We start from the raw sequence: 13889 nt of genomic DNA on the forward strand, positions 1-13889 counted from the left end.
TACAGATAAGTATATCTTTAATAATGAACATGATCAAATCTAAGAATGTGATGGTGACCTCTGATACAATGAATATTTAATTCAGGGATGACTTAAAACTGTTTTTTTTTTTCTTTTTGCATAAATTTTCTATATTCCAATACCAGTAATATAACTCTGATTGCTCCACAATCATACTCCCTCTCTTTTCTTTCACTCTTGCACACACAATACAGCAAGCAATTAAGAAAAAAGAAAAAAGAAAAAGGTCACAAACATATACCATATAGGCTAATCTCTGGGTTTTCATACACTTGACAATAAATCAGTTAAGTATAATGCTACAGTTAAACATTTTGAGGCGATCTCAGTTAGAAATGCCAAGTACATTAAAGCTTACATTTTTCTGAAGATGATGGTGGACAGGTTATAGCAATGAAAATGATGAGAATGCCAAGATTATAATTATGTTAAGAGAGAACAAGAAACAAAAAAAAAAAAAAAAAAAAAAGAGTGACAGGCCTGGCTTGAGTTTTAAAAAGCAGTACCTACATGCTACATTTCCTCCAGAATTTTAGAAACAGAAAAAAAAGGGGGGGGGGACAAAAAGTCACCGTATCAGGGAAATAAAACAAGAAAGCAAATTTTTTTTTGTGTTGATAAAAACCTGAAATCATACAGTATATTTGCTTTTCCATCCTTTTAAATAAGAAAGAGAGGGACCACCTTTAAGAGCGTTTGATCTCTATAGACGTCTTTTCCCTGAAATCTCTAGCTGAACGTTTTTTTGAGGTACAATTCACAAAATAAAAGAAAAAAAAAAGTTACAAATTTTCATTTACACTAGTGCTGATAATAATTGTTAAGGCTCCACTCTGGAGAGACAAAAAAACCCCACATTTTCTCCACTTTTAATGCTAAATTTAAATCAGTTGTAAGCCAGGTGATACATTATTCAAAATATTACTCTAACATTAATGCTTTCTAACGTCACAACCTTGCACAATTTAAATCTATGCATACAGAAACTCTCAGTGAACACATTCCTCCACCAAAGTAAGACACCCCTCACACTGGGGGAAAAAAAGGGGGGGAAGGGGGCATTATAGAAGTTGTTTTTTTTCTTCTTCTGATAATATAAAATACAACTGGCCACACACAGATAGCAGACATTTTGTCAATAAAGTGTTGTTCACTCGTTAAGATTAACCAATACAAGCACTTAACATTTCTCCAACACACAAACCACAAAGTGAACAGTCACTGAATATCAGCAGCATGTTGTCAAGAGATTTTCAAAAACAGACGTGCAGATATTTTTGTTACTTATATTTAGTTAAGAATGCAAGTTCCAGGGTAGCGATAGAGATTTTATAAGGCTAAAAAATACAGAAAAAACAAGAAAATATATATTATTGAAGCGATTCAACTGGTGGAACTAGCTTCATCCCTGCACGCATCTTAAAGACTGGGAACCGGGAGCGACGTGGGTCAAAAAGTTTGACGTGGGCCAAAGTCAACAAAATTAAATAGAAAAAAATATTAGTTTTCAATTTCTTTATGTCCTTGTGTGTTCCTTTTTTTTTTTTTTTAAATCTAAATTTCGTTTGACAGCCGTCTTCTGTTTACTTCTGACGATCCTGAAAAAGAGGGGAATAAAACAAAGATATGATTAGAGAGATTAATCAATGTCACATCACCACATGTGTAATATTATAGGACAAAAACAATGTGTTTGTAGAGCCGTCATAGTAGGGACAGATGATTCAATAGTATGAATTGACTTTCTGTGGAATTACAGTGACACTTTGACCATATTATGTTGTAGTTTTTGTCTAAATTAACACATTTTTATTATAGACTTTTGCACATTGAGAGTTTTTTACCCACATTTCTCACACATACATTGTTTTAACATCAATATCTACTAAAGATATACACTAAAAATATGAACTATTCTCATCTCAACCGGCCCCTAACCCAGAGAGAGATAACTAAGGTAACTTTACCGGATCGATTCGGGATCGGCTCTGTATTGACGCAGGCTCATAGCTCTGTTTAAAAAAAAAAAAAAATCAGAAACACACATCTCATCAGTTTTTACCACAATATTTAAAAACAGTTCATCAGCAGATTTTCTAGTTATTTCAAATCAAGGACCAGTCAAACAAGTTAAAAGAATAAAAACCATCTTACAAATAAAGGACTGTACAAATATTATTAAGCAGCGAGGTGGTGGGAATTTTTATTTTTGATGAGGAGAGGAGTTTTTGGGAGAGCAGGGGAGGGTCTTTAATTCATTTTTAAGCTTTCCCTTCTAACATTTATTACGTAAAAACTAGATCAAACAGTTACATAAACAAGATGTGTTCCATAAAAGGTGTGTTTTGCAGCAGTCATGTCTGTGTCAGGGCTTAATTTTCTTCATTACAGTCAGACAAGAAGCTAAAACTTTAACTTTGCCTCATAATGCGGTTTAATTATGACAACTAACTGCCAACATCACTGGAGCCAAAAATCACATTTATTTTTCTTATTAAGTCCCTAAGCATCACAAATTTTACCTCTAATATGCAAATTAATGATCCATTAAAAGATAAGGAAGGTTTAAATTGGGGTACCTAATATTTTTTCCACAGGCGGATGTGTAACAGTTCTCTTGATTATGGGACATAAGGATGTTGAAAGGCTGCCAGGATACATCATTTTAAATATTAGGACCAGTGTGTAGTCACCCTCCTCTTCCAAGCACAAAGGAGAAACTACGGTGGCTGTGAAATGTGCATGAAATGGGAACGCTCCGATCTAGAGCCAATGTTTGTCTGCTCTGGGTTACTGTGGAAACATCGCAGCCTCCGTGGAACCCGCAGCGTCTATAGACATTAACGTCTCAATCTAAGGTAACAAAAACATAAAGATCCTCATTTTCAGGTGATTATACACTAATGAAAACATACCTACGAATATTATATTCAATTTCTGCCAATAGATCCTCCTAAAAGTTACACACTGGAACTATAAACCAGTTCAATATATATTTTTACTTCATAATCTGATCAATAGGAAGTTTTTTTTCACCCACCTAAATAATTTTTGTACAGTCCCGAAATATCTTTAAAACTGTGTCCAAAGTCTAAAAGGAAATCACTACCTTTTTCACCACCTCCTCCTCTTCCTGCTTCTTCTCATAGTGGGAAAAGTCATCAAAGATGGAGGTGGTGTGTTTGTACTGGGCGATGATCTTGAGCACCTGCTTCGCCTTTTCCAGAGGAACCTCTTGAGTGTCACGTGAGTTGGTGACCGGTTTGTTGTCATTGTTCTCCAGGCGGATGTGGCGCAGCTGGCTGTTTGGCACGTCCTTAACAAACAACCAGTTCACATCAAACTTGCCCTTCCACTTGTCCTGCGCCCAAACGCCAGCACTGGTGCCGTAGTCCACAGGCGAGCGCATTTCGGCCACGCCGCAGAAATGGCCGCTGCCGTTGACGCTGAACAATAAGTAGACAGGACCTTTGGCGTTCATAGCTCGGAAGGCTGAGTCCAAACGTTTGTTGCCGTGCTCCGTGCTGCACCAGATGGAGTACTTGATGGAGCGGTGGATGTCGTCCTCAGAGTAGCTCTTGATGATGAACACGCGGCCGTTTTTCAGGTTCCAGTCAAACTCCTTGGGGTTGTAGCTGTGGGCCGCTCGCAGCTTCTCCAGCACAGGGTGGGAGTCTGATCCCGGCTCCGGAGGCACCCCACCGCCACCTCCGTTACCAACGCCGCCGCCGTTAGAGGAGCCACTGCTGTCCAAGCTTCCACCGCCATAGCACAAGTTGCGGTTGCGTGGGGCTACCCAGCGGGTCTGAGGCGTTGGAGCGGAGTTGTGGTTCTGGTAGGACTGTGGAGGAGGTGGTGGAGGACCCTGCATGGTCATCTGCTGCACGAGGGACTGGGCAGACTGTAGGGACTGTTGAAGGGGGGGTAGGAGACTGGGAGCATGGGAGTGAAGCTGGGGCTGGTGCTGCTGGTGATGGTGGTGGTGGTGATGGTGGTGCGGGGGTAAAGGAGGGGCCATCTTGGTAACAGTCCCTTTATTATCCCATGTATCAATGTCCATGTTGTGTTTAATGGGAGGTGGAGGCAGAGCTCCAACAGCGATGGGCGTGCCGGGTTTGTTCTTCGTCTTTTGTTGCTGCAGCTTGGCAGGTTTACTAGCGATAGCAGCCCACGATGTCGGTTTCGGAGGGGGCATTCCAATTGGTGTGCCACCGTTGCCCGTGGCAACAGCTGCAGCTACACCGCCACCGCCACCAATCACAGAGCCTGCACTCTTCACACCCGAGCCACTTCCTGTCACATCCCCACCTATTTTTAGGCCCAGCATGCCCTGCTCTAGGCTGTTCATACCTGGAGCCTTGCTTAGGGTGTCACTATGGAAACCTGTCTGGCCATCGGGGACCAAGGTGCCTCCTAGAGAGCTGGGCGGGTAGCTGTAACTGCCCCCGTAGGCCGAGCTCTGAGTCTGCTGGCCCTGAGAACCGCTGGTGCCCCAGGCTGAGAAGGCCGGGTTCTCTGGGAAAAAGTTAAACCTGTGAGGATAGATGCTGCTGCTGAGCCCACCCGGCTGCCCAAACACCGTGTCGTGCATGAAGTGATGGTCTCCATTGCTGAGGGGGGCATAGGGTGTCAGGTAGGGAATCGGTGGGTCACCTCCTGTAGACCAAGGAGCCTCACTGAGAGGGTAAGGAAACCCAATGGAGGGGGCATAGTAGCTGGACAGGTAAGGGTCTGTCATTGATTGATAGCTGTTATTCTACAAACAGAAATAAGAGTTAAGATCATTTGTTAGGGGCAACAAGATGCGGCCATGATTCGTTAAAAATAAGAAGATTTTAGTGTCACAGTACCTGATTAGACTGACTGGTGAGATAGGGCTCAAAGTCATTGTCATGGACTGTATCCTTCTGGTGGAGGGAGCCATTCTGCACTGAAACTGGAAAGGCTGCAACAGAATCAGTCGTCAGAGCTGGAACATCCGAATTTACACAAAACAAACCTCCAAACAACCCGACGAAGCCACAACGAAGCCACGAATATCTGCGTTGTGCACGTTTCCGCCACGATATCGCGGAAAATATGCAACTATAATTTCTTCTACAACATCCCAGAAAAAAAGAGCAATTCTAGCTGGGACTGAAGAGACAAGAGATTTATTCATTTTAAATAAACAAAGAGTGATGTTTAGTGATTTAAAATAGATTATCCTGTCTGTCAGATAAACCTAACCTTTACAGGAGTTGACCTTTTGGTGAAATGTGCAAGATGTTTTGCATCGATAAGCACAACTACACAGCAATCGTGGATTAAAATATAGGTTCTCTCTGTTGACATAAGGACTACAAACATAATGATATATGGAGGCATCAGGTGACAGCTGTGCATCAGGGTATACAAGGTGTTAAAAGGCATATTTTTCCTCTTACCTTTGCTTGCATCTTGTCCTTTCGATGTCTTTAGGTGGTCACATTTTTAAAAAAAAAAAAAAAAAAAAAAAAGAGGAGGAGGAGGAATGCATGTGGAAAGGAGACATAAAAGAAAAGCTTGCATGGGTCTCCAGTGTTCAAGTCAAAGCATCACACATTATCCAAGCTGCAACACTGACAACGTTTATACATGGACACACAAAACACACATGCAGTGAAAAAACAGCGGCTGCAAGTCGGACACCTTTTTACTGGGAAGCTGTGGTGGTCCAGGCCTAACCTCCCCCCCCCCACCACCTCTTTTTCTTTTAGCTGGCTAACTAGCCTGACTAGCTGGCATCGCCTTCAGAGTGGGACACACACACACACACACACACACACACACACACACACACACACACACACACACACACACACACACACACACACACACACCTCGCTGATACATAAATAAATGAAAGAGAAGCTCGCTGCTTACCTGAGGGTCGATACTGGCGGCAGACATCATTCATCCAGCAGGTTGTTTAAAACTGAAGCCCTGACAACGCGCACAGTGTGTAAGCTGCACAAACTCCGCTGTGTGGAAGAGGCTAATATCTCTCTCTCTCTCTCTCTCTCTCTCTCTCTCTCTCTCTCTCTCTGCGTTACTTGTGCTAACAGTTCAAACACAGTTAGCAGCAGCTGTTAGCCGGTTGTCTCGGCTCGGCTCGGCTCGGCTCGGCTCGGCGCGGACAGTTTGCTCGTCGCAGCCCTGCTGGCACTCCGCGCCGCTGTCCTGTCCACATTAATCCAGCGGGGCTTCAATCCGCCGCGACCCCCGCTCGCCGTTAAATTAAAATCCAAGCAGCCTCGGTGGCCCTGCTCACTTGCCCCAATGGCAGCTTCATCCGGGGTTCGGCGAGGCCGGAAATGACGTCGGTGACGTAGGGCGACGCGTCCGCGGCTACCTAGCAGCAGCAGAGCTGAACGTTCTGTTGTGATCGTGTTTACGATTATAGGTGTAAAATAAATATACTGTTTTCTTATTGATTAGGCCTTTTAAATACACATGAGAGCCACCAGAAGGCTGTGAATATGTCTCGGTGTAGTCGTTTTGCTTTTAAGAAAGATTTAGGGCTGCACAATTAGTCGACATATATATATATAAATTGCAGAAGCTGCTGTTGTTTTTGAATTAAAGGTAAAATGTGTGACTTTACAGCATTATTATGTTGTGCATAATACTACTGCACTACTACTACTGCATATTAAGTACTGTAGAGGTACAGAGATGCCGTGACCATGTAAGAAAACATGTTTGTTTGGTACACAGCCCAACAAATGTCACATCATCATGGTTGTTATTGTGTTTTTAATAATGAAAATGATGATAATGAAAATAGCGATGCAAAAAATTCCCACAAATCGAGATTCATCTGGTAATTCAGTCACAATTATGGCAATATTAGTTTGTTTTTACCAGTTTGTGCAGCCCTACAAATTATCATTAGTGTTAAGGAGCCATCAGGAGCACAAAAAGCCTTATTAAAAATAAAGAAATGTGTGCAACAACCCAATAAAAGCTGTATTGTATGCATGGTTTATTTCACTGAATTATATCATACACTACACACAAGTTAGGATGGTCACTTTTTCTAATTGAAATGACATTAATAATTTACACATTTTTGCAAAACACCAGAAAGAATGAGGTACTTATTTACATCTTTTAAAAAATCACACTTGAGTGCTTCATATCTAGTGATGTCTATCTCTTTCACACACACACACACACACACACACAGAGGTAGAGTTACATGTAGTTTTACAGAAAGGCCTGAGGAAAAAACGCATCATATGCAGCGATAAAGGCGACTGGAAATGCCCCTGTTTACTCGGGACAGTGTGTAGAGTTAGTGCACGGTGAGGTTCAACATCTGTAACAGATGTTTTTATTGACAAACAGGTCTTCAGAGTTGTCTCCCCTTCTTGCCCGGCTCCTCCTTGGCCTTTACCTTGGCGGTTATTATATAATCTGAGCAAAAGATATAGAAAATACATTGTATATGAGATGGGAAATGAGATAAAATGGGTGCAAATAAAGAGGTAATGATGCCACTAAACATACCCAAAGGTCTTTATTAGAAGATCAACTGAGAGGGTTTGGATGAATGATGAAATTCACCCATGAAATTAACTATAACAAACAGGGGGGAAAAACAACATAAATGATACAAAGCAAATCAACCTCAGTGTAAGAAAATGAAACAAAATGACACTGCAAATGTACTTTCACAGGAAAAAATGTGGGTAAATTATATTTATATATGTATATATATGGTTTCTCTGATTGATCAGGGGCATACTTACAGCTGTCTTCCTCATCTGAGAGAGTGCTGACAACGTAGCAGGCATAAACAAATCCCAGGAGCTATAAATTAACACAAAAAAACAGTAAATTGTGTAGTAATTTTCTCAATTTTCTTTCTTTTGTTTGTTTTAAAAGCACAGGATTCATCACAAAGTCCCTCCCCCCCAGAACAATTAATTCAACCAGGACCCCCTTGAATTTTTCACCGATCATTGCAAAAAGTTGAGCCCCACGTCACCAAACTGCTGTTTCTTTTCTCACTGGAACAAGTTGTTTTGGATTTTTTTTACTATTTACAATTTCTGTGTCGCAGTTTCTTGTGTCGCAGAAATTAAACATTTTAGCTGCAACAATCCCCAAAAAAGCCCAGAAAAATCCTGTAGGGGCTGGTACCCTGAAATGTATAACGTACAAACAAACTCAGATATCAGTGTGTTAACGTGGTGCTATTTTTTTTAATGTTTCCAGGCCTGTTTTCCAATTTACAGTCGCTGTTGCTAGGCAACAGTGCATTCCTGTGTGCGCAGAAGCACATTTACTGATATTAAAACAATATTAAATGGTAATATGCTCTTCAATTTAAGTTTTAAAAGCCACATTGAGTTGTTCTGTTGACATTTTCACCTGTTTAATGTTACTCACTAACTAATGTGTGACAGAGACTCACTGATACGAGGAGCTGGACGATGCAGTGCAGGACTTCTACGTACTGGTACTCCAGCCAGCAGCTCAACGCTGGGGTCGGCTCCCATTTCCGCCACCCAGCGGAGGGAAGGCCGTCGCTCTCACACCTCGGCCCGTTGTCCTTCCACCAGGAGCGATGCGACGACACTCCCAGGGTGAGTATGTCGCTGTCCTGCAGTGACAGAGCAGAAGAGAAGAGATATGAAGGCAACTTTTCAGCTCTTAGGTTCTTAAATGTATCTCTGTTATTTTTCTGAGACTGTGTGCAGCAGAAAGTGTCAAATCCCTGCGAGGAAAAAAAAAAGACTGAAATGAGAAATGTGACCGGCAACAAAGATCAGGTGCAATGTGAACATGATATGGGGTTTAATATGAGCCTCGCTTCCTGTCTGGGGCCTCTACTAATGATTATTTTCATCTTCGACTGAGCTTTTTAATTTTTTCTGACAAACACAGGAACAATAAAATTAACAAGTTTGACAAAAATATGAAAGCTGAGGCACAAACCTATGTTTTAAAAGTCAATATTAGACATAAAGATTGCAGCATTTGGCAGAAAACAGCAAGAAAATGTTTTTTTTAAATGTATAAAGCGGTCGGTTACACAGATATTGAAGATATCAGTTGTTCAAATGTTCTGCAAGTGATTACAAATTTGATTTAGAAGAAGTATCTGCAGAATTATCTGGATAAATGTTTAAAGTATTTCTCGTGTGAAATTGGATTTTCAAGGATCTTAAACCATAATCATTATTAAAAGCAGGTATAGTCTTACAAATGTCTTAGCAAAGGGGTAAAAAGAGAAGAGTGAAGGAGGCATTGATGGACTGGTTAGAACAGATTAATACCTGTAAGTGCTGCATAGTTATGCTAATTTAATGATTTACTACACAGTGATGAGTCCAGGGAGAAGCTCTAATGTAGAGTCAAGCTATTTGTAACAAGAGACCAAGGCTGACGATCAGTAAAAATGTATTTAAACGACCAACTAATAACTGAGCTGTATTCGTGAAGCTGAAACCAGGAAATGTTTTGTATTTTTACTTGATGAATGAGAAATTAATCAATTTAGGAAACTTTTACACTCATTATCAGGAGTTTTCTCTGTTAAGACCGATACAACTATTTAATACCACCACAGTAATTATTCAATAATAACATTAATAACAACACACATAGTAATAGTAATGTAATAAATGTTCATTTGATTATGTAACAACCCCCACATTTGAGTAATAAACAGCCTAAACCCAATATATAACACATTTCCACTCATTTTATAATAAATTATTAAACATTGTGGTGGCTATTGCAAAAAGAGGGAGTTGCACTTTTTTTGATAAACTGAATTTTGAATAATTTTCATGGTGTTTTTGGGGAGTCCTGTCAAAAGACCAGTGTCAACTCTGCTAGAAATAAAAGCGTGAATGAGTTTTTCCAGGTCATAATTTAACATAAAGTCCCTGAGTTTGACTGTATTTAGATAAGATGATAACAAGCTGATCTTGTTACTGTTTTTATTAAGGCTATTTAGACAAAATAAGAGTTACCACAAAGTCAGTGGAGTCTAATTTAATATTTAGGAAGTTCAATTTAGGTTAATTTTCATCATAAAAAAAGCCAGTTCAATATAATTGCCGCTGCAGATCGGAGACATAAACAAGCGACCGAGATATTTTGTACCTGAGAACAGAAACTGTGAAGGAGTGTAATCATGTGACAGGCAGGTCCCTGAGACAGGGAACGAGCTGAACACTGTATTTAACAGCTGAGTCTCTAATTATCTGACACTTACGTGACCATTAGACTTACCTTTGAAAGCCCTCCCAAATCCAAGTACAGACAACTAACAAAGACATTCCAGCCAACCCACAACAACGTCCACAGCAGGTACTGAGAAGACAAAGACACAACAGAAAGCATTTATTTAACAGGGTCACAGTGCAGCTGAATGGCACAACTGTACAAAGCGCCGGCTCCTGAGATACTGAGGCAACACAAAATGATTAAAGAGAGATGACAGAAAGAAAAATAGTTCTGTTACACAAAACTATGTGTTTTTTTTTTTTAAACTTTCATCTGAATGTTGCTTTTTATCTTGTGACATATTGGATGATATCACTACTTCAAGGCTACAAAAATCCTTCAGATGAAACAATCCCAGTCACACAACCTCGTCTGCTGATGGTAAAGTCATTAATATTGATTGTTGTTATTCTTACTATTGTTGTTATTTCTGTCATACACTGCCCTCAAACACACATCTCAGATATCCGATCAATAACACCCCCGGTTAACCCTGCATATCACAGTTTTTGCTCGTATTAATTTATGCTACATACACTTCACACTGGGGTCAGTTAAATTAGAAGATCAACACCACTCTTGTGTCCAGTGCCTGAAATGGGCCGGTCCTCACAGGTATAGAGTACCGACCAAGTGTGAGCCTATCGTGACATCACCCATTGGTTTGTGGAGTGCCGTTTTGAAGCCTCGAGTTTGGTAAAACGGTCGTCGCCATGATGCTTGGTCGGAGCCAGCGGAGGAGACGTATAGTGGCTCAACGGGTCACACATGATCTAGTATTACAGTTCACTAAAATATATTTCTAATATTGTTTTAGGAGAGTAACAAGCATCGCAGTAACAGAATCTAGCTTTGTATTTGATCAGCACTGCCTAGTTTGACAGTTTGATCTGAGTTTCGTGCCTGAGCTCTACGGACTCACTGAGAATGACCTGCAAATCACAAGGTTGACACGCTCTAAACCATATCCTGCTTTGTTGTCTATTTTACTATAAATTGAACCATAATTTACTAAATAAACATCATGCTGTATGGAAGAAGACTTGAAACTATCAATTGAGACCATAAACTTGTTAGGAAACTGTTCACTGAGCTAATAAATCGAGTGAGCAGTCAGGACATTTCTCTATAAGACTTCATGCACATTATTGGTTTTTATTGCAGCCAATGGAGCTGCCCCCTGCTGGCCTTTACACAGAATGCAGGTTTAAAACACTTTCCGTGACCAAGAAGCTCCTACTAAGTCCAGATACGCTCCCCTAAACACCCGCGTAACACAATTATTCCCCCCCACCAGCATTCGACAAGGACCCGCCATACTCTGCCTCTGATTGGGAAGTGTGGGCAGATTCTGTCACCATTTGAATAGCTGTTTACCCTTATTTCTAGTCTTTAGTCTAAGCTAAGCTAACATGCTTATTCTTCTCACGTATCGAACTATTCCCACCAAGCCAAAGAAGGCCAGGAACCACTGATATAAGCCAACAATCAGTATTCGGTGCTTTAAAACAAACTTTTTTGCAAGTTAAAAAGAAAACCACAGTTCCCCTCACCAAAATAACGTAGCGGGATCTGTACTGGATGACGCCAAACAGGCCCAGGACGACCACGATGATGTGGAAGAAGTTGATCATGACGGGAGCCCACTGGTAGCCGAGGAAGTCAAACACCTGCCTCTCCAGCGCAGTTACCTGGAGGAGCCAACAGGAGCAGAAACAGACCTCAGAGACCCCTGATGATGACTTAAATAAAACACACTCACTTTTCACACAGGCTTTTTAGACGCTGCTCTCTCGCTTGTAAATCCCCACATGGTTGTATTTTTCATTCTTAGAAGTTGTCAAGGCAACTGAGCCTTAAGGGACAAAGCATGCTGGGGGAACAGACAGACCCTGGTTCTAGCGTTAAGTCCTCTGAGGTCGGTGCCCCAGTCAGTCATGAACAGGGGGGGGCAGGGTGGGAAACATCCAGGAGGAGGACAAAGTGGGTGCAGCCCTTCATTGTGGTGGTTGCACTGGTGGATGCTCACTGCTTTTTCATAATTTCTACAATGAAATTGAAAATAAGCTCATTGTACAACTACAATGAGCTTACTTATTAACACAGAAATTATACTTTTAATAGGCCTGCAGCTAACTATTCTTTTCAGTATTGATTAATTTTACGATTGTTTGGCCAAAAAAATGCCAGAAAGTAGTGAAAAAATGCCCGTCATAATTCACCAGAGCCCAGTGTGATGTCCACAGATTGCTTGTTAGCTTTGACCAACAGTCTAAATCACAAAGATATTCAGTTTATTTTGACAGAACATCCAGAAAACCTGAAAAAAATTCACACTTGAGAAGCTGGAACAATCACATTATTTGGCTTTGTTACCTAAATAAATTACTTTTCTTCTTAGAATTACAGACTGTGTGTAGCTGTTGATTAACTAATAACCAATAAATGCACCAATCAGCTCTAATTTCTTATATTTAACTTCAGTTTGCAATTTATGTAGAAACCTGAATGACAATGTGAAAGGAAGGTCATCAAATCTAACACCAAAGAATGTGTTAAACAGGTATTTAAGTTGCTTTTGGTGTTAAAATGTTGTAGCTTCTAGTGTAAATGTAAGATTTTATATTGCCAGAAGAAAATAAAAATAAATAAAAGTAAAAGCTTTTTACCACCAACAAAGGAACTTTCTTTTCTAATAAACAACAAGTCTTTGCAGCTATTAAACTCATTAGAAACGTTTTAATTTGCAATGTTTGGTCATTTTCTCCTGCAATAAGTTGCTCGCTGAGTATCAGCAGAAGACAGATGAGTAAGCAGATGTGTTTATGTCGAAGCATCATATGTGTGAGAGAGAAAAACATCTTACCAACTGCAGACAACACAGGAGGATGAGCGTGCATCGTGCAGAGCAGCACCCCATCTTCTTCCTCCTCTCTGCTCCCGCTGGGTCTGATGAAGATGAGGAGGATGAGGACAACAACAGTGGACAAACTGTTTTTAGATGGCTCAAACACAAGGGAAGACCCTGAGGAGCTTTAGGTCCATTGCCAGACGTGTGAGGAAACGCACAGCGCACTTCATGGGGGAAGCACGTAGAGGCTGTCCCTGTGTGTGTCTACGGAGAGGAAGGGGGAGGGGAGGAGGTATGAGAGGCGATCAATGCCACAAAGAGTAAACGAGGAGGAAACCCTGAGGGACAAAATCAGCTTCAGGATGCTGCAGGAGTGGAAGTACATCTACTCAAAGTACTTTAGTACTTTTCCTGCCTGTTTACTTCTACTCCACTACATTATATTGTACTTGTACAGCTTGATTTTCATGGTTCCAGTTTGATAATAATCAAATTAATTTAAGTAATTTCGAGGCTTTGGGTAATTGGGACAGCATTTCTTAAATATTTTCTGAATATTTACAAACCATACAATCAATAAATCCATTAATGGGGGGAAATTGATGAGCAGTTGCAGTCAAAATAGTTGAATGAGCTCCTACAACAGTAAAATCCAGCTTTTATATTAATGCACCAGTAATAATAATCTAATGATATAATATATACAATTTTTCTGCATTGAGTACTTTTGCTTTTAATACTTTAAATACAT

The 13889-nt window shown here is 40.6% G+C and overlaps 2 protein-coding genes across 4 annotated transcripts; both read right to left on the reverse strand.

Moving 5' to 3' along the window:
• Positions 1 to 6357, reverse strand: ythdf1 (YTH N6-methyladenosine RNA binding protein F1). 2 transcript variants are annotated; one of them, XM_051425155.1, is made up of 6 exons: positions 5926 to 6357; positions 5448 to 5475; positions 4872 to 4966; positions 3131 to 4777; positions 1989 to 2033; positions 1 to 1619 (listed from the first exon to the last, which is right to left on the reverse strand). In XM_051425155.1, the coding sequence occupies exons 1-6, from the start codon at positions 5953 to 5955 to the stop codon at positions 1605 to 1607; spliced, it is 1860 nt and encodes a 619-aa protein (XP_051281115.1). In that variant the 5' UTR covers positions 5956 to 6357; the 3' UTR covers positions 1 to 1604. The 2 variants fall into 2 exon arrangements, with proteins under 2 accessions (XP_051281115.1, XP_051281116.1); XM_051425156.1 differs by lacking the exon at positions 5448 to 5475.
• A 653-nt stretch (positions 6358 to 7010) lies between these two features.
• LOC127377359 (sodium/potassium-transporting ATPase subunit beta-1-interacting protein 3-like) lies at positions 7011 to 13408 on the reverse strand. 2 transcript variants are annotated; one of them, XM_051425158.1, is made up of 7 exons: positions 13154 to 13407; positions 11841 to 11978; positions 10294 to 10374; positions 8465 to 8653; positions 7797 to 7857; positions 7555 to 7623; positions 7371 to 7461 (listed from the first exon to the last, which is right to left on the reverse strand). In XM_051425158.1, the coding sequence occupies exons 1-6, from the start codon at positions 13205 to 13207 to the stop codon at positions 7568 to 7570; spliced, it is 579 nt and encodes a 192-aa protein (XP_051281118.1). In that variant the 5' UTR covers positions 13208 to 13407; the 3' UTR covers positions 7371 to 7461; positions 7555 to 7567. The 2 variants fall into 2 exon arrangements, with proteins under 2 accessions (XP_051281117.1, XP_051281118.1); XM_051425157.1 differs by lacking the exon at positions 7555 to 7623 and having other exon boundaries at positions 7011 to 7461; positions 13154 to 13408.
• Positions 13409 to 13889: the final 481 nt, after the last annotated feature.

The sequence above is a fragment of the Dicentrarchus labrax genome, unplaced genomic scaffold, assembly GCF_905237075.1.
Source record: "Dicentrarchus labrax unplaced genomic scaffold, dlabrax2021, whole genome shotgun sequence".
In the NCBI taxonomy this organism is placed as follows: Eukaryota; Metazoa; Chordata; class Actinopteri; family Moronidae; genus Dicentrarchus; species Dicentrarchus labrax.

What these genes read in the sequence shown, in the direction of transcription:
- LOC127377359 (XM_051425157.1), bottom strand. Translation starts at nt 13,207, where the DNA reads ATGGGGTGCTGCTCTGCACGATGCACGCTCATCCTCCTGTGTTGTCTG. An exon ending in GATCCCGCTACGTTATTTTG is followed by an intron (nt 10,375 to 11,840) that starts GTGAGGGGAACT and finishes TTGTCTTCTCAG; the next exon opens with TACCTGCTGTGGACGTTGTT. An exon ending in TCGTCCAGCTCCTCGTATCA is followed by an intron (nt 7,858 to 8,464) that starts GTGAGTCTCTGT and finishes GTTAATTTATAG; the next exon opens with CTCCTGGGATTTGTTTATGC.
- ythdf1 (XM_051425155.1), bottom strand. Translation starts at nt 5,955, where the DNA reads ATGATGTCTGCCGCCAGTATCGACCCTCAG. An exon ending in TCACCAGTCAGTCTAATCAG is followed by an intron (nt 4,778 to 4,871) that starts GTACTGTGACAC and finishes TTCTGTTTGTAG; the next exon opens with AATAACAGCTATCAATCAAT. An exon ending in AGGAGGAGGTGGTGAAAAAG is followed by an intron (nt 2,034 to 3,130) that starts GTAGTGATTTCC and finishes TTTTTTAAACAG; the next exon opens with AGCTATGAGCCTGCGTCAAT.